At 49.8% G+C, this 24,826-nt stretch overlaps 8 protein-coding genes across 8 annotated transcripts; 5 read left to right on the top strand and 3 right to left on the bottom strand.

Moving 5' to 3' along the window:
* Positions 1–191: 191 nt before the first annotated feature.
* On the bottom strand, positions 192–2,554 carry KY384_008515 (uncharacterized protein; the record flags this gene model as incomplete). The annotated part of the gene is made up of 5 exons (XM_044817004.1): positions 192–1,465; positions 1,750–1,996; positions 2,057–2,086; positions 2,139–2,406; positions 2,493–2,554. 5 exons carry the CDS (start codon positions 2,552–2,554, stop codon positions 192–194), a joined length of 1,881 nt encoding a protein of 626 aa, XP_044666369.1.
* Positions 2,555–3,079: 525 nt separating this feature from the next.
* Positions 3,080–4,942, bottom strand: KY384_008514 (uncharacterized protein; the record flags this gene model as incomplete). The annotated part of the gene is made up of 3 exons (XM_044817003.1): positions 3,080–4,543; positions 4,594–4,750; positions 4,887–4,942. The coding sequence occupies 3 exons, from the start codon at positions 4,940–4,942 to the stop codon at positions 3,080–3,082; spliced, it is 1,677 nt and encodes a 558-aa protein (XP_044666368.1).
* A 3,636-nt stretch (positions 4,943–8,578) lies between these two features.
* KY384_008513 (uncharacterized protein) lies at positions 8,579–9,017 on the top strand (the record flags this gene model as incomplete). Its single annotated transcript, XM_044817002.1, has 2 exons — positions 8,579–8,783; positions 8,842–9,017. 2 exons carry the CDS (start codon positions 8,579–8,581, stop codon positions 9,015–9,017), a joined length of 381 nt encoding a protein of 126 aa, XP_044666367.1.
* Positions 9,018–9,189: 172 nt separating this feature from the next.
* Positions 9,190–12,076, top strand: KY384_008512 (uncharacterized protein; the record flags this gene model as incomplete). Its single annotated transcript, XM_044817001.1, has 3 exons — positions 9,190–9,410; positions 9,464–11,889; positions 11,952–12,076. The coding sequence occupies 3 exons, from the start codon at positions 9,190–9,192 to the stop codon at positions 12,074–12,076; spliced, it is 2,772 nt and encodes a 923-aa protein (XP_044666366.1).
* A 779-nt stretch (positions 12,077–12,855) lies between these two features.
* Positions 12,856–17,068, bottom strand: KY384_008511 (uncharacterized protein; the record flags this gene model as incomplete). Its single annotated transcript, XM_044817000.1, has 7 exons — positions 12,856–14,106; positions 14,156–14,524; positions 14,572–14,988; positions 15,036–15,329; positions 15,419–15,862; positions 15,913–16,143; positions 16,190–17,068. 7 exons carry the CDS (start codon positions 17,066–17,068, stop codon positions 12,856–12,858), a joined length of 3,885 nt encoding a protein of 1,294 aa, XP_044666365.1.
* A 400-nt stretch (positions 17,069–17,468) lies between these two features.
* KY384_008510 (uncharacterized protein) lies at positions 17,469–18,198 on the top strand (the record flags this gene model as incomplete). The annotated part of the gene is made up of 3 exons (XM_044816999.1): positions 17,469–17,547; positions 17,602–18,071; positions 18,121–18,198. 3 exons carry the CDS (start codon positions 17,469–17,471, stop codon positions 18,196–18,198), a joined length of 627 nt encoding a protein of 208 aa, XP_044666364.1.
* Positions 18,199–19,701: 1,503 nt separating this feature from the next.
* KY384_008509 (uncharacterized protein) lies at positions 19,702–21,754 on the top strand (the record flags this gene model as incomplete). Its single annotated transcript, XM_044816998.1, has 5 exons — positions 19,702–19,791; positions 20,280–20,339; positions 20,462–20,949; positions 21,000–21,258; positions 21,308–21,754. 5 exons carry the CDS (start codon positions 19,702–19,704, stop codon positions 21,752–21,754), a joined length of 1,344 nt encoding a protein of 447 aa, XP_044666363.1.
* Positions 21,755–22,727: 973 nt separating this feature from the next.
* SSB1 (Heat shock protein ssb1) lies at positions 22,728–24,824 on the top strand (the record flags this gene model as incomplete). Its single annotated transcript, XM_044816997.1, has 6 exons — positions 22,728–22,770; positions 22,818–22,868; positions 22,921–23,047; positions 23,100–23,265; positions 23,314–24,502; positions 24,556–24,824. 6 exons carry the CDS (start codon positions 22,728–22,730, stop codon positions 24,822–24,824), a joined length of 1,845 nt encoding a protein of 614 aa, XP_044666362.1.
* Positions 24,825–24,826: the final 2 nt, after the last annotated feature.

The following is a 24,826-nucleotide window of genomic DNA, read 5'->3' as shown; positions in this document are numbered from 1 at the left end:
TAAAACTCGTGAGCCAATGGTATATTTACAACCTTTCAATATCCAGAAAGTACATGAGATGCAAAAGTCCACTACATGCTCGCTATGTTCATGCTGCGCCCCCAACGCAGTACCCAAATGCGACAATGCTATTACTTTTCTCCAAAAAACGTGCCTGTATATTATTGCATTCCAAAAGAAGATCACCCGTCCTACTTGTCACCTGCCTCACCCCCTCCCTCTGGTACAACGCTCACGACCGGATGCAGCTCTCCACTTCGTCTAGTCGCCCTATTCTCATCGCGGCGACTTCTGCTATCCCTACTTTTCCTCCGCTCTCCCTTCTCCGCAGTGTTCGTCAAATCCTGACTTAACCTGCTCCTCCGCCGTTCCTCCTTCTCCTCCCTTTTCAGCGCATCCTGCTGTTTCTGCTCAAGTCGATTCTTTTTCTCCTGCTCCAAGCCACTTCGGTACACCTCATGCTGCTTACTCAGCGTTTTCTTTTGGATCGCGAAACTAGCCAGGACGCCGACTACTGCGATCGCGACATAAAAGATCCATATCTTCTGAAGTGAGTCGGTGTAGACGACATCCACGACACGGCGTTGGGCATCTGGAAGTGCCCTGACGACGTCGGCAGAGCTGGCTGCGTTGCCGCTGCCTAGTCGCAGTGCGACGTCTGCCGGAAGAGTGGAGCGGAGCCTGGCCTGTTGAGCGATCATGCGATTCTGGAAGATAACGCCGCCGATGACGACGGAGATGGATGTTGCGATGTTTCTGGTGAAGCCGAACAAGGAGGTCGCAGTGGCAATGTCCCGAGGCTCGACATGTGTTTGAAGTGCAATAAGTGGTCCTTGGAAGATAGGTCCCACACCCAAGCCAGCGATTATTTGAAAGGTGATTAGGCGGCTCCAGTCGCGCGTGCTGGGCAAGTCAACGAATAGCCCGAACCCGATTGCCATGAAAATCATTCCAAACCAGATTGGCGGAAGATATTGGCCAGTCTTCTTGATGAATATACCCCCAGCGACCGAGGTGAACGAGAGTGAGAGTACAAAAGGAAAGAGGTAGACTCCACTCAGGATGGGGGATGCGCCAAGCACTGTTTGAAAGTAGAGAGGGAGATAATAGGCACCTGCAATGAAGACCATACCGTGGATGAAGCAAACAATCAGACAAGCAATGTTGCTGCGGGATTTGAAGAGTCGTATCGGCATTACCGGATATCTGGCGAGCTTCCATTCGTTGGTGAAGAAAAGGGCTACAGTCGCAATCCCAAAGACGAGCAGGCAGATGACCGTTGCACTTTTCCAGGGATAATTGACTCCCCCGTATTCCAATCCAAGAAGAAACATCACCGTACCGCCCGAGATGGTGAGAACGCCGATCCAGTCTATGGCCTTCAGACCAGCTATCCAATTAGTCTTGGGAGTTTCAATATCCAAATAGAAAAGTATAATAGCAAAGGCGATTCCATCGAAAGGTACTATTCGTGTCAGTGAACGAATGGAGAGCCAGGCAATAGACACACAATTGATATAAAAACACCACCTCCAAGAAACTTTTTGGGTAAAAACGCCTCCCAATACGGGGCCCAATGCAGATGCAAGCCCCCATACGCCTCCAATCATGCCAAAATATTTCCCACGTTCTCTATGAATGCGATCAGCGAATGACATCAGGTAATCGAATGTAACTCCTCTCACCTCTGGCTGAATAGATCGGCTATACAAATGTTGGCCAAAATGATCAGTCCGCCTCCGCCTATACCTTGTATGATTCGACCAGCGAGCAACATCTTGATATTGATGCTCAGCGCAGCGATCAACGATGCAACCAAGAAGATCAAGTTCGCGAGTAGTAGGACAGGCTTGCGGCCCCATATATCACTGAACTTTCCCCAGGTGGGCACAGACGCTGCCGCAGATAGAAGGTAGGAGGAACCGATCCAAGCATAGTCGCCCTCCGAAACTCTGAACCGCTGCGCGATGGTGGGAACTGCAGTGGTGATGATAGTCTATGTTCGCTTGGTAAGCTTCTCGGTGTTTAGAAATCCGGGACTGTTCGAAGAACGTACAGTATCGAGTGCAGCGAGGAAGACAGCAATCTGCATAGGAGGTTAGTAGGCGCTTCGTAAGACTGGCATTCGGAAGACTCACGCATAAGGAAAGCATGATCAAGGCAATCTTGAGTGTACTTCTTGGTGGCGGCTCCTCTTGCTTCTTCTCCATGTCGGGAGCAGCCTCCAGGTCTGAAGGGTGGGAGGGATCGACTGCTTCGCCATTTGGGACGATGTTGGCGACCTTCTCGGTGGGAGACTCAGCAGAAATGCTACTCTCGTCACTGCCTGCTAAGTGTCCGTTGGCGAGCGACTCCGTCTGCAGCCTTTCGCGATTCGGTTCAAGCATGGCCTGTGGTCGGTTGTGGCTTGGGAATAGATGGTCTGGGATGAAAGGCGGCTGCTGTCACCTCTTTATCCACCTGCGGACAGAATACAGGGGAGAAGCCGCCACGGTGTAGTGACGGCGGGCTCCATAGCAAGATGGCACCCATTCTGCTCTCCATATCCCGTCATGACCTCCCCATGAACGCTAGGTTGGACGTACCGGCACATAGCGGCGGGCTTAAGCACAAATCCAGTGCCGATTTCTCCATCTGTCTCGGTTGGGAAAAGCTTATCTCTTGCCGTCCGTCGAATAGCGAATAGCGTGCATCTGCACAATAATGCACTAGTGCTTTGCATAACTTATAACGGCCGACCGCAAAACGGCGCAAAGGCCGCAGAAGCCGGGAATTACATCGTCAGGCAATGCTTGCCACTCTTGCCGTACAGTCCAACACTTCCTCGCCGTCTACAGGGCGTTCTTATAGATCATTCTGATCATTGCTGGATGCGGAGAGGCTCTGTCATCATATTTTGAAGCCGTCAAATTGTCCACTATATCACTACGGACTGCCTCTTGCATGTTTCAAGTATCAGATACCGCTGAAAGACTGTCATGAAATAGAAGTGTACCAAGAATATCGCCAAAGCTCTCTGAACATATCGCTGTTACTCAACGCTCAATGCCAATAGACTGCCACATTGGGCCACCTCACATCAAGCCTTCACCCGTTTCGGAGCAGAGGTCTCTTGACCCTCGCCCTCAGGTGTCTTACGTTTCTTTTCACCATCCTCATCACGCGCGAAGCTGGGACCTGTGCCGTTTACAGGAGTCTGAAAATTCAATGGGCTAGGTAAGATATTGGCACTGTCGGCGCCAGATCGTCCAAATCCCCAATCAGGGTAGAAGGAGGAAGGTGAAGGTAGCAGGCCGTCGGCCACAAATCTAGATGGCAGTGCCGATATCGGTGTTTCCATATTCTCACCCCGGTTTCTTTCGAATGCCGTACTGTTATGCTGTTGTGCTGTGTTTTGCGGTGGCAGAGGCCTAGCAAAAGGGTTCGGAGGACCTGAGGCGCCAGCACTCAAGACAGCGCTTGCACTTGCACTCGGTGACGGCGGTGGTAGGACAACACCTGTCCCAGAAGAATGACTGTTGTTACCCTCACTCGCTTTTGCCGGTGTCTCGTCTTTGCTGCCCGATTGATTTTTGGCCGATTCTTCTTCCGCTTCTGATTGCTCTTCCGGAATGTGTACCTTGAGCTTCGGTCTTTTAGCCCCTGCGGCGCTATCTGTCCGTATTGGAGGCACGAAGTCATTTGATGCAGTTCTTCGAGGAGCTGGACGTTCTTGTGCTTGTGTTGGAGGCGAACCAGCCTTGACTGGTTGCGGCTGTTGATGAGAGGTCGAATCGGGGGGAGTATTCGAGTGCGGAAGACTGTCCTGTTCCTTCTTGATCTCTGGCTTTGGCTCTGTCGTGGGCTTACCACCTCCCCAATGCTGCGCCAACAATGATCTGCTGTCATCTATGGGGGTGAAAATGCTTCGTGATTTAGTAGCCTTTGGTTGCTGCAAACGATTTGATTGATCGTCTTGCGTTCGCCGCTGATCTATCTGTGGTGGAGATGGCTGACTTGGCTGGCCGCTGTACTGACGCTGATCTTGCTGGGGAAATGTTGGAGGAACAGACTGCCGCCTTGGTTCGTGAGAGTATACTTGCTGAGAGGCTTGCTGTAGTTGATTGTAGTACACTTGGGTTCCAGTAGGATTCGGATTTTGATGAGATGTTGGCGGCATGCCATGAGGCCCTTGATAGGGCTGGACGGGGGCGGTGCGCATGTAGGTATAGCCGTTTGTAGTCGGCGCTTGGGTGACTTGTTGGAGGTGAGAAGGACCAACATTACTACTCGATCGCCGAATAGCATTGCTAGAGCCCGGTCTAGATATAATGTGAGGTTGAGGAGTCTGCTGTCTTTGGTGGTAGTTTATGCCATTCGCCATTGGAGGAGGCGTGGCTGTGCTGCCACGCATGTAACTCTGCTGTTGCTGTAGATGCGGTGGCAGACTGCCTTGTCGTGGCATTGTATCTTCTAAGGGAGGACTGCCCATATCGTCGTCGTCATCATCGTCCATACCGCCAGCAAAATCAGCAGGTCCTTTGTGCTCATGAGGCCCATTGTACTGCGAGTTGTCAGCTATGGCCAACAGGAACTCTTCGTTGGAGCACAAACGTAGGTAAATCGCGTAATCGTGTCGTTGATATCGCCCGAGGAATACTCATAAAGCTTTTTGTTATGCCCAAATATAATGACTGCTACGTCGACGGAGCACAGAACGGAGAGCTCATGCGCTTTCTTAAAGAGACCGCCTTTCCGTTTGAGAAATGTCCTGCAGCGACCAGTCAGCGTACAGCCCCCGTTGAATTTGAATGATGCATCTTTCGGGCTTCTCGTCGCAGGGAATGGTGGTATGAGTCCGTGGCAAACGAGGACGGGTTGGGACAAAGAAATCGCGAGATACGCACACTGAGCGGTTTCTATCGTCCTTGATGGCTTTGATCTCAATCTTTCGTCGACCCATCGTCAAGACTGGTTTCTTTGCTTGCTGGGAGGAGGATTGTTCTTGTTGGTGGAAGGCCCTGATGGTGGAGACGACGGGCTGTCTAGGTTTCAAATCGACGTTTCGCCCCAAGGGTCGTCCAGGAGCTGCAGAGGGATGACAGGAAGAGCCCAGCGTTGCAATACAGCTCTTCAAGGCGCGGGGTGACTACTGGGGACTTTCGCAAGGCAGAGGAAGACGACAACTGATATAATGTAGTTATTGAGAGTTCGCAGTTGTTATTCTAAATATATCACTGAGAAGGCCGCGGGCGAGCCTTGAGTGGAGTTTTGGGTCTTTGGCGGCGAGAAACCCGCCTAGGCCGTACTGGGCTACTCTAGATCGAGAACAATGGAGTAATTGCTATTAATATATGCCCTTTCGGCTATATATTCTCGGATCCCTGACATAAGACGTCCTGCCGTTGGCGCTACCGCCCCGAGATGCAGCTAAAAGACTCGTTCTAGGTCGTTTTGGGCCGCGAAACTGTCGCAAAGAAGATTAATTACCCGCGATTGGTATAGCGACTGGTTCATCTTCTTGTTTTCTTTCTCCTCCGCTAACATCGCCCTCCAACTCCACCTCCTTCAGAAGCGCATTTAGCTTGCCGACGAGTATCAGCAAGACCTTAGGCTGAGTTTCTCAGGTCGCCTATAATGCTAACGTTCTCCCGTCGTGTTTCGTGGCGCCTTGCTGGTAAAACCTCGCAGAACGCACCCACACTGTCGACATCCAGCCAAGAGGAGACGAGTGACTATCCGTAATCATGCAATTCTCGAGTCTTCTCAGCCGAGACAGTTGATGGCATCGACTCAGCCTTGGACTTCCTTCGTATCGAAGGCTGCCAATTCATCGGTTATTGAGGCTGAAGCCTCGCTTGCCCGTAGAAGGGCTTAGCAAGCTTTTGCGAAGGCATCGCTCACCAGGATCAGCCGCCACGTCGAACGGCCCGGTAGACAGCCGTGTGATGCAAGAAAGACCAACACATGCTAATTGTCCTAGACCCAGCGCTGGGTCAGTAGTTATCATAAAGGTTCCGACCGAAGTCTCAGGGTGAGACCTTCATACCGTCGCAAAAGCCGGCTTCAGGCCATATTCCCAGCACAGACCATGTGCCGTGCAGCTTCCGAGGACGATCGCATACTGACTAACGCACACATTCATGACCCAAAGAGGACGGTCATGCAAAAGCAATGCAAGCGAGAGGGCCCGATTCTGCTCTCCGTGATACAGATGTTCAGCTCGTAGGGCCTGTGCCTCCTCTATGCACTACTCTTTTGTCTCGTTACAACCCACCTTCCCCGTCGATAGGCTACATCAGGCAGTGCTTTGAATGATGTAACATTGCTTTCGTTGAAGCGAACCTTCGTGATCGCTGTTTTACGTCAATCCAAGCGTGTCTGTGGGGAAAACATGTGGTAAGAACATCTGTCGGTTTTGCGAGTCATAACCGGTGGAGGACGCTCACGGCTTGGCTAGCAAACTTCAACGGTTTCCAATAGACCGTCAATGTCGCACGAGGAGCATGGCGGCCTGTTTATTTCATCTGACCTGGCAGCGATGTGCTTTCTGCAAACGATCCAAAGACGCAAATTCATGTTGTCTTTGCAGAGAAGAAAAGTCCGGACAGGCTAGATAGGTTTATAGGACTTATGTGTGCCAAATCGCCAAAAAAAAAAATGGTCGGAGGACGACTGCGAAACGAACAACCCGTGTGAACATCGAGTCCCTCCGCATGGGACTCTTCAATTCAAGACCAAAGCTGATCCCAGATCAACATATCTACAATCAAGTTTTCAGCGCATCGTGGCCACAATTCTTCAATGCCTTGTAGCACTTGCTGTTGGTGTCTTGCTTAGCTTTCCCCTCCTGAGCAAGGTGGCGCTTGTTGTAGCTGACGACCTTTCTCCTGCATATTGATTCAATTGTGAGCGAGTCTCCTTGAAAGGCTTTGAGTAGATGAATGTCAATTCCTCAAAGCATTTCAGATGTACACGGCCACTCGATCTGCGACCAAACAAGGAAGATCTGTCGTTTAGGGAAGACGAACTTGTGACCAAGATCCTCTTCTTCATACTTTGAAGGATTCTCTTTGGGATCTTGCTCAAAATTTCAATAATTTTAGGGCCGCTGCGCACTATGATTAGATAGAACAGACGAGACTTCAAAAAGAAACGCTACGATTCATGCCCAGCGGTTTCGCCGTCTCCGCTCTCCTTGCCTCAGCCTGCATCTTGAGGTTCTTCTTGCTTGAGCCAATCTTCAAGCTCTTTGGCAGACATATCGACGTGCTCGTTGAACTCCCTGTTTAAACATTACTCACAGGTCTTGGAGTTATGACTACCGGATACACTTAATAACTGTTTGTTCTGGTTTAGAACTCTTGAAAATGGATGACATCCTAATGGATCATTTTGCAGCAGGGAGATTGGAATCAGGTTTCTTAATTTGAGTTATGGCAAGAGAAGGACAAAAAGAAACACTGCATGAAGCAGCCCCGCCAGGCGGAAAGATACCATGACCTTACGACTTCGAAGCCACTGTAAGAGGATTTTAACCAACGCACGGTGGTCATGTAGAGTTCGTGGATGGTACCCATGGCAGCTCTGGTGGACCATGGAGCAGATCGATAGCCTCATTTTTCCATCCTGGCAATGCGTGGCTATTTCCTGGGTTGGAGGCGTAGAGACTGACTCGGTTCGCAGTTGTAGTCCTGCGACATGGGGCTGTCGTCAGATCTCAAATACTCCGTCTGCAAGCTGTAGATAGCATCTCAACCGGCCAAATTTAGAGCTGCAGCCTGCAGGTGGACGTACGCAAGTCGGGCAATTTGCAAGGTTGCAGATGCAGTCAGCATGTAGCCGCCAGGTCATTATCTGGCTGTGCGTAGACGCAGGGCAGAACCAATGACGTCGCCTGGGAGAGGTCTTGACAGTTTGGGGAGAAGGCAGCGAGTGCCAGTTGCAGGCAGTGAGGGTAAAGCTATAGGAGATTTCGAATGAAAGATGGGTATCCAGTCAGAGAATGGGATCCAGCAGAGCAAACGTGGGTGTCCATTTCGAGAGGGCGCGAAGCGGGAGCCCTTTAGGTCGACGGCCGCTAGAGGCTGCCCCCGGAGGGCGGCCAATCACGCTCCGCTTCCACGATCCCCTTCGCGTCGTCCCCCTGAGTCGAGAAAGTAGGAAATTAACTATAATTTAGTCCATGATTATTATCGTACCAGGGACAACACGCACGGCATGAGGCCATCGGAGGAAGGAGTGCCCTCAACAGCCTCCAGGAGACCGCACGCTTCAACACACATGCTGAACACGAGTCTGGACATCTACTAGAGCATCACTTATCGTCACAGCTACTACCCCAAATTTAGAAAAATACGCTGATCTGCGCCCACCTTCCTTGATTTCCTCCCTCAACGCTACCGGAACACCCCTGGATTTCCACTACGAAGCGAACGTTCGACCCCAAGATCACCACCCCCGAAAGCAGAATCATAGTCGCCACAGTTGCATGCGCCCGTGGTCGCGCTCTTAAGTAGCAGTCAGGCCATCCAGCTTGCATTCACTGCAGCATGCCTGTCGCCCCCGAACAATTGTGATCTGAAATCTAATCTTCATCATGGGGCTTTTCTCAAGGGCATTCAAGAGTAAGGATGCAGGCGCGTCTGCTTCAAAGACAAAAAAAAAGTCAGTGCAGACAAATGGTGCGGTGCCCGCGCCCCCACCAAAGCCATTGTGGGACGATGCCTGGACGAGGAAGATTGTCGAGCCGGAGGAGGTCCAGGAATTGCTTCGAGCGTGTACTCTAGAAATGAAATCGAGGGGTACTTCCACCCGAGACGTCACATAGGAAAAGATACGGTCACTAATCAACCAGTACAGCACTTGACATACCTTTCTTCCTCTTACCATTTCGACCGGCCTCCGATCCAAGTGCGGCGCGCACGTTCATACGGAATTACTTTAATTTCGAGAGAAGCTCGCTCACGGGCGAAGCGTTGGAGCAAGAATTGGTTCTGACGGAGCCGATGGTGAGCAAGTATTGGCAGCAGAAGTGACGATGATTAACAAGCTGCTAGGTGTTGGGTAGCGTGATGAAGTGGTGCTGGAGTCGACTCGCTGGGGGTATCGTGACCTGGGAGGCCTATGAGCTCTTCCGCGTCGGAGAACAGGGTATCATCTCCGACCTTTGGCCACCATGCAGCATTTAATCAAACTACAGATTCCAACATGGCTCGGAACGCTTTCGCCACTTTCATACCTCTCAGCATTGAGTCCGATGCGCGTAGTAAGATAATTTTCGACTTTTTCGATCTTATGGCTGCAGTAGCTGCCCATGGAAAAACCAATGGTATGGGCGGCAGAAAACTTTCGAGGTTCGCGGGATGGTGGGCTTTCGAACATACAGACGAAAAGAACGGTTTTGATGGTGGTTACAAATCATGGTCGAAGTATGACTCGCAACTAACTTCCATCCCAGTGACTATTCGCTGACATCTTCCAGTGCTGCTGATGCTACGGGCCATCTTTTCTTCGCATATCTGCGATCCCTTTCCCCAGATTCCGTGCGAGGCATCAGTGGTGTCTCCACTTTGCCACTTTCACTGCAAACGCTGTTACAGGAGACAAAATACCCACCAGAACACCTTGCTCATCATTCTTCTTCAAAAGTGGTCATGGTCGTTGACTCGATATCTCCCACGCCCTTCGCTCTACTTCGACGAGCGAAGAATTTCGAGTACCGTGACGACGACCGTGTATTGCAAGCGTTTTCGAATTATGATGATCCTGTACAGGCGCTTAGCGATGAATGTCGAAGGGTGCTTAAGAGCATCTCATCTGTCAACGAGTCAAATGCTACTACAACCAAGGCGTCCACGAGTCTCGGCGATACATCGTGGTCAAGATTCGAGGATATGGGATTCGGAGCCATTGCCGAAGACGATGATGAGCCCGAGACAACATTAGGGCATTCACGAAAGACAACTCAAACATTGCGTTCCGCGCCGCAAACAAAGGGAAACGACATGGGAAGACCAATTACGCCTTCTTGGGCAGACTTCCTCAATTCTGGCTTTACTGATGAGCCAGCGAGCCCTGCCCCTCGCCCACTCATATTGCCACCAGACAAGATTCTCCCACCTATCGATCTAGACTCAAAAAGAGGCAAGAGTTCGCAGTCACACGTAAGGAAGCGAGATGGCGTGGATTTAGAGCCTGGTGAACTGGCCAGTATCAATGCTTTGCAACTCGACAGTGCATTCTGGTGGGTTTGGATCTCGAGTCTTGCAGGTGAAGAAACCCTCGAACGGAAGGCTGTTTTCGGAAGATGTGCACTTGTCGAGACTGTCATTGGCAATGCTTGGCTCGTCATCGAAGAAATGGTCAAAGGCGCAGCTCCTGAGCCCGAGATCGGAGCTTACATTGCCGAAAAGAAGAGTCGATTTACATTTGGAAAGAAGAGAAATCCGGCAAGGTCCAGGTCTTTAACCAGAAAGACACAAGCGCCCAAGTTTGACTCAACCTTGCGCAACGGTCAGGCATCTCCTGCCAGCAAGACTTCAATCGGACGTGACCAGCATGCGAAAATTCAAGCTGCGGCTGCGGCGTTGCAGGAGAAGCAACGACAACAAGAGAACGGGGGCGTCAATGATACTCAGCTTAGTCCAAGACGAGCTAGAGGTGGGGATGCCATGTCAACTAAGACGAACAGCGTTTTCACTTTACAACCTGTCATCATGAGTGAAGCTGCTCCTGCAATGAAATGGGCAACTAGCTACGATAAGAAAGAGGTTCGTGCTCGATATCTTGGGAGCGAGCTTGCTGGGAAGGGATCGACGGTGGACTTGGGCGCACTTGGTGCTACTATGGCTACAGCGAACGGATCAACTTCTCCCAAACCACCAGCTCCGGTCCCAAAAGACACTCTTCCAAACGATTATGGCTTTTCGAAGGAGGCGCCGAAAGCTGCGTCAGTCCCCCTGCCACCCGAGACCCCTGGAGAGCGATTGCAGGCTCCAAAGAGTGCTCCACCACCAATCCCCTCAGCACCTTTACCAGCTGTCCCAGCGACTCAAGTGGCCAATCAGGTCGCTGCCGATGCAGCGGAGGTGCCTCTTCCTCCGGCAGAGCATGAAGGCTTGGAAAGGATTGATACAGTCACAGACCAGAATCAAGAGACTCTATCGCCTGAATCATCCCCTGAGAGTAAACGCACAGGCAAACTTCGCAAGAAAGAAGGCCGCAACTTCAAAGGCTTCTTCGGAAAGAAAAAGGCACCGCAGTCAACGCCTCCACCACCCAAACCCTCCGATCCGCTTGCTGCCGCCGCCGCCCGCGCAGCTCTGTCTCCCAAGCCAACGACATACCAGGGTTCGAACTCTATAACACGTAGACTATCACGAATGGGTCGCAAGGACCAATCAGCGGCAGCACCTCCTGTGCCTGCAGCGCAAGCTGACGAACCTCTTCAGCCACCTCAGGCACCATTCAAGGACGAGTATGACTCACAAGTCAGCCTGTCTCGTGTAGACAGCAATGAGCAACGAAAAGCCGATCGGGAATTTCCAAAATTCGATCAAGGCCCGCTGGCTGACCAGCCCGCCTTCGTACCAAACGATAGTCCTGTTCATCACGCGGCGTCCCCTCCTGCTGAATCCCCGTCTGTGTCACGACCTTCCACTGCGGAGCCAGTGGGCGCTCATTATGAACCCCCAATCACTAAAGGTGGCGAGTATGAGCCGAGCCTTTCCTCTGCGGGCGATACCCTAGAGGCGACAACATCTAATGACGCCGAAGACCGCTGGGCTCAGATAAGACGAAACGCTGCTGAACGAGCTGGCAAAGCCAATGCCGATGATCAAGCTACCGCTGGAAGGAAGAGTGCAGAGAGTAATGGCGATGGCGATGGCGATGAGAGCGCCGAAGAGAGTATGTCGTTTCTCTTCCCCAGTAGTTATATATCCAAGGCTCGTATGCTAATTAGACAAAAGCTATCGAAAGTCGCGTTGCACGCATCAAAGCCCGCGTCGCCGAGCTGACTGGCAACATGCAAGGTCCAGACGGCTCACAATCGATGAAACCTGGCACCACGACAACGTACACAGCATCGTCGTAAGAGGGACGACACAGCGTTTTCTTAAACATTTCCTTTATTCCCACTATTGCTGCAGCACCCGCGAGATACCCAGAGTGATACCAATTTCAATTTCCTGAGCAAGATTTGGAGCAACGTGCATTATTATTTTTACAAGAGCAAAGGGGATGGGGGAGGTAACATAGTGGCTTTCCTGTTTGCTACCTGCCTCAGCTATAAACCCCGAGCGCAGGCTTCTGTTCTTTCTTTCGAGCCTGGCGCTAAGGTTGTTGATGTGCATTTTCTTGAGATGAAATGGAGAAAACTTTATAATAATTTGATTGGCTGAGGGATGTGAGAAAGTAATGACTGGGAGCGGCAACAGATTGCTGGAGCTTGGAACGAAGGAAGCAAGTGAAGGTTGGGAGGGAGTAGATAGCTGACGCAACGGAGACCTTCATCATTGCATACATGCTTGCCATGCTTACCCACATACCCGAGAATCGTCTTTTGTGCAGGAGCAAAGTGCCTCCACAGCGCGTCCATATCACAACCATATCTCGTCTTCGTCATCGGAAAAGACACATATTTGCAATTAGCAATCGTTCTTCTCGTTGAAGCAGGTATTGAAACCTCGATATCTTACATTCCGAGATGAAAATTGTATCACGTTGCCTCCGGCTCTACCATATCTATCCAACTATACCAATGACGCCGCCCGCTATGCAAGAATATTCACCGCCACCCCATTCTTGTGTCTCTTTCCCTTCCTCGTCCCCCATTACCCCCCTTTCCTAATGCAAATACTCCAAAGACTAAGACTAAGACTGCGGACTCCCCGCCCTTCCAGTACCACTCCCAATTTTCAACTTAATCGTCAACTTCTTCTTCGGCTCCTCACCCCCCTCCACCCCTCCGTTACCAGGCGCACTATCCACAGAACTCGAACTTGCGATTTTCTGCAGCGGAGGTCTCTGCACCGGCGCCTGCTGCTGCACCGTTCCCGGCGGCGGCTTCGGCGGCTTCAGTAACGGTCTCGGTGCTCCCATGATCGGCGCTCTATTGCCGCCTCCGCCGAAACTACCTTCTCTCCTTACACCCGGCGTCGACGGCAGGGCGGATGGAGCTGGACTGCCGGTCTTAGCAGCCCCACCAGCTGCACTGCCTCCGCCGGCGGTGAACTTGAGTTTGACGGCTTTCTTGGGTAGCATTTTGGTGCGGACGCGATCGGTGCGCTTGAAGACTACTTTTCCCTTGCCTGTCTTCTCGCAGCTCCAGTAGCGTGGGTACTTCAGAACGACGAGTATGCTTGTTCTTGGGATGTAGAGTCTGCCACATATTTCCAGCAGTTGCCAGACTTGCCTTAGGGAGATAGTGGGAGAGCTTATGGCAGCCCACAGGCCATCAGACAGGACAGGGTTTGAGCCTAATTCCTGCCTAAGAGCTTCGAGCGCGCCACTCATGGTGGTTTTGCGGGCTTTCTTTGTAGCGTGCTCGGAAGTGGAGGCTTCGGTTTCGATAGTGAGGCCGCCATTTTCTGGGGGGTCTGGTTTGTCCTCGGTGGCGGCAACATCTTGAATGGGAAGGAAGGCTTCGCCGATTGCGACAGAACCGAAAGTTTTGTTGAGAATTAGAATGAGGTGGTCACGGATGCGTGGAGAAGGGTCAGTGGCAAGGGTGGAGAGGAACCAGCGGAGTATGGCAAGGTGATGAATCTGGCCAAGAGACATGATGTGGGAGAACGCGTGAAGGCGGAGATGCTCGGATGTGATGGGGGACGTGTATTGTAAAAAGTCCAGGGGTTGTAGTTTGACTGCGCCAGATTTTATGAGGGTGTATTTTGCGTCGAGTGTGGCGCGGCTTATTATGTTTTGGTGAGAGGGTATCCATTCATCCATGCGGCGGTAGCGGTCAATCTGCTCGAGGCAGCCCTCGTGAAAAGCCATGTTGTCTTCCTCGCCAATACCGACCGAAAGGTCGAAGGCTTCTTGTTCGATTCTCGGGGGAGGTTTGGTGGACATGGCGCGGGACAACGAGCGGACGAGTAGGGCGATGTAGTGGCTGTCAGAGTACTGCAAGTATTTAGTCAAGGATACACTGACAACACTCGTGGACGTTTACTTCGTTGTCTCCATTATCATTGTACTTGAGTTTTTCGTATAGCCAATTCCTAGCAGTGAAAGCGGAATGCCCATTTTCATATCTGACTTCAGCCATTGCTTGGGGTATTGCACATTGGATGAGATATGTTGCACGGTTCGAGAAATCATTGGGTTTGGTCATATTGGAATCAGCATAGCAAAAAAGCTCTTTGAACGCCTTTTCAAGATGGAATTGGCCAACCCAATCCATTTCGTATCGGGCGCTTTTGGGTAGAGCAAGAGCAGCTGACGTCCGTATACCATGGAAATATCGTTGATCCATCAACGTGCGGATCAAGAATGTCGATATCAAGGGGTGGCCGTTCTGTTTTTCCAGGAATTGGATTGACTGTTCACAATCAGTTACATTGCTATTGCCATCCACGAACGGCATACCTCAAGCTGTGCTACAACATCTCGGTCTTGTTGTAGTTGAGATACCCACATGTAGCCGGGCATCATCAATGTCATGTTACATATCCATTCAAAGTCTGCATCCATACGAATCCACTCATACGACTCTTGGCTCATTTTATCCTCATCATCAGCAGTCCAATCAACTAGCCGCCAATTCTTGATGTCATCCTCGGCCTGGAGTATGTCTCCCAAGGAATAGAGGAGGACATCCCCACCTTCATCAGCCCCATACTCGGCGCCGGCGGCTGTCGTTCTTTCTTTGTGGCGTCGATTGCGCTTCAGCCTCTTGTACTTGGTGTTATATGGAATGTCGAATCTCTGCAACGGTTCCTTGATCTCGACGATGTGCTCATAGGGTGTACCGTCAGCCTCATGGATGCGAATCGTCATTGGTCCCTAAATACGTCAGTACACCCATTTCACTGCTGAAGGTGCTCACGGACGGTGAAACAAGGTGGAACAGCGCCAGCGTATATCGCACGTTGATCCTCTTTGACGTCTCTCATGAATGTGGTGCTATCTAACGCCTCATCTTTGGCTTTCTCGCCTTGCACTTGCTGTATTGACATTTCGACTACAAGCTTCTTCTTATTGAATCGTTGAGTGACACGAAACCTCGGACAGCCAGCTCCTTCAACCCACTGAGCGAAGAATTGATCTAACTTCGTATGACTCAGTTTTTCACATTGCCGTATGAAGTAGGCGGTGTCCAATGCACCATTCGACAAATCCCCAACCTTAGCATTTAAGAAGATCCTGCTTATTATGCGCGAGAGACCAGTCATGTTGCCCCCTTCAAAATTCGCTGATCCAAGATGAAAAGAACTAAGGGTGCTTTCAAAGCAAGGAACTCATATTCAGATGGATCTATGTGTAGCAAGGATCCCATCCCCATCAGAGATGGCCGTTTAACGTCGAGTTCCACAACTCGATCTGAAACTCGTTTGTGTCGGTAGCGGTGATCATTCCTGCCAAATAATTTCTTCAGGAACATATCAGTCATGAAGTAGGCGATTCCAACGATGGCCCAAGTATCTCTGAGTTCCTTTGCAACAATATCGATACCAATCCATTGCGTAGCTAACGCGTGGACTAGCTGACGAGTCACACTTTCGATTGGATCCAGAACATCCTCGCCGAACAGAAGCCGACTACTACATATCGACAATGTTCCAGTGTGAATAACATCCTCGGGCGTATCGTCTACAAAGCAGAGCTGATAGTTCGAGAAGGGGTATGAGCCGTACAGAAAATTGAAGTAATCTATGGCCTATTTTTGTCAATCAATGAGTATTAAAGTATCAAGTATAGAGCACCTACTTGACTAATAGGAAAGCAAGTATTTCTCAAGTCCGAGGTCCTTCTCGGCAAGCAATACCCATGCAGAGTCACAGCTTGCGGTCCCAGACGATCGTCTTCCTCACTCCTTCGGAAGGAGCCTAAGTCAACCTGGTCGAAGGGACCGATGCTGAAGCCAACGTGCTGGGCTGATATCTCTTTCGAGTATATGAAGGAACTTGTTCTCAATTTCGAATCGCTAGAATCGACAATCTGCAATATTAGGCTTGGCGCTACTCTTTGGTTACAGCAAGCTTACCTCATCGGTCATCTCTCCAGAGCAAAGGACTGTAAGCTCTAGTGCCTTGTCCTCATCGCTGAATGAATCTACACGTTCCTTCACCTTCGCCTGGTGAGCGCCACGCACACCGTTTACCACGCCATTCACAGGCTTGGGCAAACGAAAAGCATCGCCTATCGTCTTGGCGCATTTGATTGATATCTCCCATGTGCAGCGTGCAGTCGTATCATCAAGGCAAGGGAAAAGGCAACCTGCGTTTCCCGGAAAAGAAGAGCTGGTCGTGTATGCATGAGGGTATCGCAGGTCTCCGTCGTCGAAGCCAACAAAATGCACACCATCTCGTAGATATGGAATCTCGTATTCCATCCAGACTATAATAGGTGTATATCGCGCTGTTTGTTCTACAGCTGTTTTATTATCCTTTGCGAGGTCTATCGCATTGGCGTCTGAGCCTCTCGTGCTACTTCCCAGTGTTTTTGACAGCAAGAGACTTTGCGCTTCATCTGACCAAGGATCTAGCTCTTCTATTTTCAGACTCTTTGGTAGGCTAATTATCATCTCTTCCTCCGGCTGAGCCCTCATACACTTGTCCAACCGGTCCTGCAACATGTGGTACTGGCGAACGCCAGCGCGCCATGGGAGCTTTGCCCGTTTGTATGGATCTTCATATGTCACAGCTGGAACTGGCTTGCCGTTGACAGTGAGTTTCCTGAGCTCGCATTGTCGGCAATTCAGTTGAATGTATTTCAAATCCTTCGAGTGAGGATTGACGGTAAGCTCTGTCCTCCCTTTCAAGCTGCGTGAAAGCAAGTCGATTTCAAAGTCTAGCTTCTGGTGCGAGACGGAGAATCCTGTGTCGGTAGGATGAGAATACGTCGCTTCCAGCATCGGCGCCATCGCGCGCTGGTGATAGAAAGTCGAAAATTAGATCTTGAATAAGGAATGAAGGCTGGAGTCCAGTAACCCAGGTGAACCGATCCCGAAACTGTGGCGCGAGCAATACATAGCACAAGCGAGTGGACGAGTAGGGAACGTTTACTTGTTAATGTCCGTCTGCTACGACGAGCAGTACGGACAGGTTATCACACAGCTCGAAAGCCTATTGCCTCAAAGCTACCGGCCACTTCAAAACATTCAAGCTTGTTCCACATTCCTGCAGGGACTTTGCTACCCGGCGATCGCCCCGCTACATAAGAGAGCTCCGCTTCAGTTTGACAGCATCTGGCACCACTACAAACTGAGATATTGCATCTTTCATTGTCAACTTGCCCTTCTGAATTGCACCTGGACACAAAATATGGCACTTGCACCAAAGTTTGCAGGACAGGCCTACTCTGCCAACGTATCTCCGAAAGCTGTACATACACTGGAATTATGTGCGAATAATTCAATTGCTTTCGTCTGATCAGCCGTTGATGGTGACCTTTCAGATCTCGACTATGTCTGCCCGTTCTCCGCCAAAATGTTCAACACTCTCAACTCCTCCGTCCTCCCCACGCTAAGTGAGAAATACCCAGCAAAAGTGCAATTCATCTTCCGGCAGCAAATTCAGCCGTGGCACCCGTCTTCAACGCTTGTTCACGAGGCAGGGGCAGCTGTTCTACGCTTATCCCCTGACAAGTTTTGGCCCTTCTCCGCTGCACTTTTCGGCAAGCAGCAGGACTTCTTCGACGTGAATGTTGTCAATGAAAAGAGGAATGACACGTACAAGCGACTCGCCAAGATCGCTGGTGGTGTAGGCGTAGACGAGGGGCAGTTCTTGGATTTGTTAACAGTGTCAGATAAACCGGCCACTGATGGAAGTCTCAACACTGGAAATAAGGTCACGGATGATGTGAAGCTGCAGGTGAAGGCAAACAGGCGTACTGGTGTGCATGTGACACCGACAGTCCTGTTCAATGTAAGTTAGGCCGTCTGGCTAAAGTTCAGCTGCTGATGGAGGTGAACAGGGAATCGAGGAGGGCAGCATCTCTTCAAGTTTTACTGCTCAACAATGGCAGGAATGGCTTGAAAAGAACATTAAGTAGACAGATTTGCCTAGGCATCTTGCTTGCTAAACAGCGCAATGCCTCGCATCTCAATATCCTGCCTGTGGTAAATGCTCAAGCAACATTTTTCACACGAAGTAGATATTCTCGTCAAAGCATACATTCGTGGCAGCTCGTTGATGCGTCCTTAACTTTGGATTTGGGTCTTTCGATGTCGCCATGAAATGCACTATTCAATGCGCCTGTACATGAGGTTGATAATTGATCGGTCGTCTGTAAGTATGTGAATGGGTTATGTATTTTTGCTCGGAACAATGAGGAACTCACTTAAATAGGAGGATGTGAGGCTCTGGTTCATGGACTTCGTAGTGTTCCCAACCGAGACTCTTGCAAAGAGCAGATTAGCTTGTGACCTTATCTCTCCAATGAATAACATGTACCTGGGTAATTCCTAGCCCTCGCCATTCTTCTTCCCATAAAAGTTTCAAAGTGCTTCTGGATTGATCAAAATAGTCCTTTGGAATTTTTTTGAGCATCTCCTTCGGTAATTGGACATGACGGTATTCGTATTCACTATCCGAATAACTGAGGCAAGCTTTAGCTGTGAATGGAAATTTTGTCATTTGTAAGAACTTTATTACCGCGATGAATAATGTATAGACTCTACGAATTCTTCAACTCTGTCTCTTTCGGCTTCTGAAAGCAGTCTAGGATGTTTGTTCCTTCGGTCTGGGTCTATGCTCGCCATCGGAAACGGCAACCGTAATTTCAAGAAAGCTGCGCGAACTCGAGAACCTCTAGGTTGAGGATTTGAAAGGGTGAGTTTCCGGGAGGCTCAGGATTTTGAGACGTAAGGCAGCTTTTGAAGAGAGGCTATTGTGGCAAGGTGGCGCTGAAGCTGGCAAACTTGACTCTAAGCTTCGTAAACCAGCAGGTTAGCGCCCAGCGCCACCACCTAAAAGATCGGAAAGATATTCAAGCTCGATGAGAATCTTTGATGAATAGCTTGATGTCGCGTATTGAAAATGGGCGAAAAGCTCCCAAGCAAGTGAAACAGCTTTGGATAGCAAGCAGCTGTTAGGCAGGAGCCAATAAACAAACCCTTTTTGAAGCTCAAGGTGGGGGCAGATGTCTTGGCGAGCTAGCTACTTACGCTTTAGCGCATTTCCCGCCAATGAGCGGAAAGAGCGTGCATGGAGAGTCCAATAGCCAGGATAGACAATCTGCTGGACGCGTGCGATACGGAGTATAGAACCCTTTTGCCATTGCACGGCCGAATCCAATGCGCTGAGAAACCGAATATACCCTGATTGTCTCTATAATCAGCCCTGATTGCGCGCTCGTGACCCGTCACAGAGGCGTCCACCACCCTCCCCATTGCAAAGAGGCTAAACATGCGATTTTTCGGCCCACCATAGCATTATCAAAAGAGCGAGGAGATCATTATATCGGCTTTGTTGCGAGGCATAAGCTGTAGCCGGGAGTGTACGAGTGTTGAGTTTCTGAGTCGCGCAAAGGTCTGGCGACAACACGCCTGCGACCATGAGTACGAAGCGGAAGGCGGTGCTTGCAGCAGCCAATAATGCATCAGAAAGCTCTCAAACTCCACCGGCAAAGAAACGAAAATTCTCGGTGAGTGCACACACATTTAATTTGTTCGACATTTCGTGGTGGTGAGAGTCGCGAATTGTCCGTGGCCGACAAAGAGGATGAGGTTTGCGGAGTTTAAAGACCAAAGATGCGGGCGTTCAGAGCTAGGGAATATCAACTTTGCGCCTGCTTCAAAACTTACGACCCCACTGCATCCTTTTGAGCCTAACACCTACAATCAACGCTCAACAGCAGTATTCTTAGCGAACTGTGACTGACATGTCGCATTACACAGCTTCTAGTGAAAGAGACAGCAGAGACAACAACTCACACGGGTTACGAGCTCCTTACGCAGCTCAAGAAGTCCCGCGACAAACAGTATGTATCACGACTCATGTGTGAAAAGTTTCTCTCTTACTAACACATTTGTAACAGAGGATGGCAAATAGCCACGCATTTCCTTACATTACCCGATCCTGTAATGCATTTCCATTCTCTTGTAGAATATCACTTACTGAACGCTCCCCCAGAATGAATTACCCGAGTACTACGACGAAATTGGCTTACCTATTGCTCTTGACACTATTGAGGTGAGATTCCATCTTGCCCCATCTCTTCTGGTTTCAATTGCGTACAGCCAACGAATTACAAATCTTCTCTATTCTCGCAAGATCCGCCGACAACAGCTGACACTATTTCTTCCTATTGACAGCGCAGATTGGAGAGGCACGAATATGCTACTATCTCCACACTCGAGAGTGATGTCAAGCGTATGATCAGCAATGCTAAATCATTCAACACTAAAGCATCGCAAATCTACTCGGACGCCGAGAAGGTCCGCAAACTGGTGTCGAATTTTATGGTCGACCGCAATCCAGCCTACCGCGACCAGACTTACCAAGCTGTTGCAACACCACTGCCTCCAGGATGGGAGTCAAGATCTGGCATAGCTTCCACTCCACGCGAAGCACATTCCAATGGAAATCTCAAATTGGAATCTCAAGCTACCGAGTCGAAAAGCGGTCGACGCTCCGGTAGGACTGCTGCGGCCACTCCTATTGCCGAAGAAGAGATCAGAAGGGCTAGCTCCACTCCTGCTGTTCAAGATGTAGAAGGCACGGGCGAAAGCTTCGAAGGAAACAGCTTCCAACAAGCCCAAGAGAAGATTGTGACAGAAATGATGGGTCTTACTGATGAAGAGTATGCCGTTGAACCCTGTTTGGCTTCAAGAGATCTAACCAGTCCTGCAGTAATCGGCTGGTATCAGCCAATTTCATACATTTGCCACCACGCTCACTCATTGATTATTACCAAATCATCAGGCATCCAGTCTCCATAAAGGCTCTGCAGAAGCAGGTTCGCGGAGCAAAGGGTCATAACGGACCGACCGGCACGACGCTGCTTCGAAGCTGGAACAGCTTTGCAGAGGAAGCCAGTTTTATCTGGAACAATGCACGAGAATACAACGAAGATGGTAGTGAGATTGTGGAATTGGCGGAGCAATTACAGGTCTATCAGATGCTGCTAACGGAAATGAGCAAAGCTAACAACCCTCTAGGAGTACTTTGTCGCGAGGGTGAAAGAGGCCAAAGCTGTGGTGACTGAACCTCCGCAACCTAGAGTGAAACTAACAATAGGTGGCAAATCGCCAGAGCCACCGCCCAAGATTACATTGAAGTTTGGCAGCAAATCAAGCAATGCGTCCGGTATCTCTGTCGATAATGAGGCGCTCAAACGGCAGCAGGAACTTGTGAAAGCTGCGAGCAGCACTCATGCAACACCCACTGTTCAGTCCGTTCGGCCCTTACCCGATAGAGCAGTGCCCGGCTTGGAAAAAGCAGCTATCAATGGCATCAAGCGTGAGGTTTCCCAAGGTCGATCTCCAGGAATTGCCCCCAGTCTCGTGAATGGAGTCAATCATACAGCGATGCCCCCCCTTTACAGAATACACCCAGAATCTCGAGTAGCAGTCCCCATCCCCAGACACTGGCCCCCAATGGTATAATCTCGCAGAATACGTATCCAAGCTCAGCTTATACGTCCTTCTGGAGGCCTTCAGGGAAAAGTGAGTGCAGATCCAAAAGAACAAGCATATGACTGACTCCGCGAAGATGCTACTGATGCGCTGATAATGAATCTCAATGTCAACACCCATCCTGATTCTAAAACGCCCAAGCGATTCAATCTCGACATCCCGGCTTCGGACAAACGCTCGCAACAATCAGTAACGATCACTCTGCCTGCCCGTCATACATACTTGCGAATTCAACCCACCTTGTGTGCCAGTCTAATGCAAAGGCCAAGCAAGACTTTGGTCACTTGCAACAATCGCCGACAGCAACCAGTCACCCAACGAGATTCAGATCAATCACGCCCTTTGTATGAGCATGTTCTTTCACCAGGCGTGAATACCCTTGAAGTTGAAGTAATTGCAGGTTTGCCAAGGGAGCTCCCAAGACCGGGATTGGGAACGACATTGAGATTGAAAAGATTACTCTGTTTGTTCATGTCCAAGGATCGTGATGTGATATTTTTGAAAGCATTTTCTAAAGATCTAGGAAGCCTTCTGGGATAAGCGCACTTTAGCTTAGCAAGGCGTGATGGTAGAGGGTGGATGAATGTCTGCAACGACGACATTTTAAGAACTTATCTTGCTTCCACCTAAGGTGGTGCTTGGACCACCTAAAGAAATGGGAAACAATGAAAATATTCTTTGTCCTTTGAGTTCTCATATCGCTCGCATATGTTGTCTAGATATACAAAGTAGCTGAGTGAGATACATCCTCACAGCCCTGTCAAGCTTACCTGCTAAAAGTGAAGCCACTAGCGGGTTGCCCGCACCGCCATTTCAAAAAAAAAAATTGATTCGAAAATTTTGGATTGCACAAGAAAAATCAAAATTCTCCATTGCCCGCCTTGCGGCCCCTTCTCATTACTCTCCACATCGTCTTGGTTTATATCACAAAAAGTCCCTTAAAATGTCTGATGAAGTTTACGAGGGCGCGATCGGCATCGATCTAGGTATTTGCCCAACATTCAAGCACGATTCTTTGACTTACAACTGCGAGGCACGACCTACTCTTGCGTTGCCAATTATGAAGGAACGAACGTGGAAATCAGTAAGATCCTGCAAATCTCATTTGCCCTGTCAGCTACTGATTATTCCCTCAGTCGCCAACGAGCAAGGCTCCTTCACCACACCTTCTTTTGTTTCGTTCACGGATGAGGAGCGATTGATCGGCGAGTCAGCCAAGAACCAAGCTGCTATGAATCCAGCGAACACGATATTTGATATCAAGTACATACAATCGCACGTCCATTGTCCGGAGAAGGGCTGATGGTAGATACAGGCGCCTGATAGGACGAAGGTTCGACGACCATGTCGTGAAGAAGGATATCGAATCATGGCCTTTCAAGGTTATTGACCAAGGCGGAAGTCCCGTAGTACAGGTTGAGTACCTCAAAGAGACAAAAATATTCACGCCTCAAGAAATATCCTCTATGGTGCTGATGAAGGCAAGTTGAAATTGACCAGATGGTGGGAAGGGGCTTACATAAATGCAGATGAAAGAAGTTGCCGAGACGAAGCTAGGCAAGAAAGTCAAGAAGGCGGTTGTCACGGTGCCCGCCTACTTCGATGACAACCAGAGACAGGCCACGAAAGATGCCGGAGCTATTGCAGATCTGCAAGTACTTCGAATCATCAACGAGCCTACTGCCGCTGCGATTGCATATGGTCTCGGCTCGGGGAAGTCAGCAAAGGAGCGTAATGTGCTGATCTACGACCTCGGAGGAGGTACCTTTGATGTATCATTGCTTCATATCCAGGGAGGTGTTTTCACGGTCAAAGCTACTGCCGGTGATACTCATCTGGGGGGCCAGGATTTCGATACGAATCTCCTTGATCACTTTAAGAAAGAATTTCAACGAAAGACGAAAAAGGATATTGGAAACGATGCACGTGCCTTGAGACGGTTAAGGACGGCCTGTGAGAGGGCCAAACGCACACTCTCGAACGGCACACAGACGACAGTGGAAATTGACTCTTTATTCGAGGGCGAAGACTTCAACGCGCAAATAACAAGAGCTCGTTTTGAAGACCTCAACGCAAAGGTCTTCAACGGTACCTTAGACCCAGTCCAACAGGTACTCAAAGACGCTGCGCTAGAGAAGGGCAAGGTAGATGAGATTGTGCTTGTAGGAGGCTCAACACGTATTCCAAGGATACAAAAGCTGCTTAGTGACTTTTTCGATGGCAAAAAACTTGAGAAGAGCATAAATCCTGATGAAGCTGTGGCATACGGTGCAGCAGTTCAGGCCGGTATTCTGTCAGGCAAAGCTACTTCCGCCGATACAGCAGATCTCCTCCTCCTCGACGTCGTTCCCCTATCTCTTGGTGTGGCTATGGAGGGAAATATTTTTGCCCCTGTGGTTCCGCGTGGTCAGACCGTACCAACGATCAAGAAACGCACTTTCACAACAGTCGCCGACAACCAACAGACTGTACAATTCCCAGTATTTCAAGGCGAGCGCGTTAATTGCGAAGATAACACGTCTCTTGGAGAGTTCACCCTAGCTCCGATACCCCCGATGAAGGCTGGGGATGCTGTCCTTGAGGTCGTCTTTGAAGTCGATGTCAATGGTATTCTCAAGGTTACGGCAACGGAGAAGACATCTGGACGGAGTGCAAATATCACAATCTCGAACTCCGTAGGTAAATTGTCATCAGGCGAAATTGAATCCATGATCAACGGTAAGCCAAAGTTCCAAATCCCTCTAAGATGTTCCATGTTAATATGTCCACAGATGCCGCCAAATTCAAAAATTCCGACGACGCGTTCAGCAAGAAGTTTGAAGCCCGGCAACAGCTCGAATCCTATATCTCTCGCGTGGAAGAAATCACGTCCGACCCAACTATGTCTCTGAAGCTCAAGCGGGGTACGAAAGAAAAGATTGAATCCGCTCTCAGTGATGCAATGGCGCAGCTCGAGATCGAGGACAGCAGTTCTGATGACTTGAAAAAGAAAGAGTTGGCCCTTAAGAGGCTGGTAACTAAAGCTATGTCGACTCGCTAAAT

The sequence above is a fragment of the Bacidia gigantensis genome (assembly GCF_019456465.1).
Source record: "Bacidia gigantensis strain McMullin 20006 chromosome Unknown contig_295, whole genome shotgun sequence".
In the NCBI taxonomy this organism is placed as follows: Eukaryota; Fungi; Ascomycota; class Lecanoromycetes; order Lecanorales; family Ramalinaceae; genus Bacidia; species Bacidia gigantensis.
This window is presented reverse-complemented; position numbering and strand designations above follow the sequence as displayed.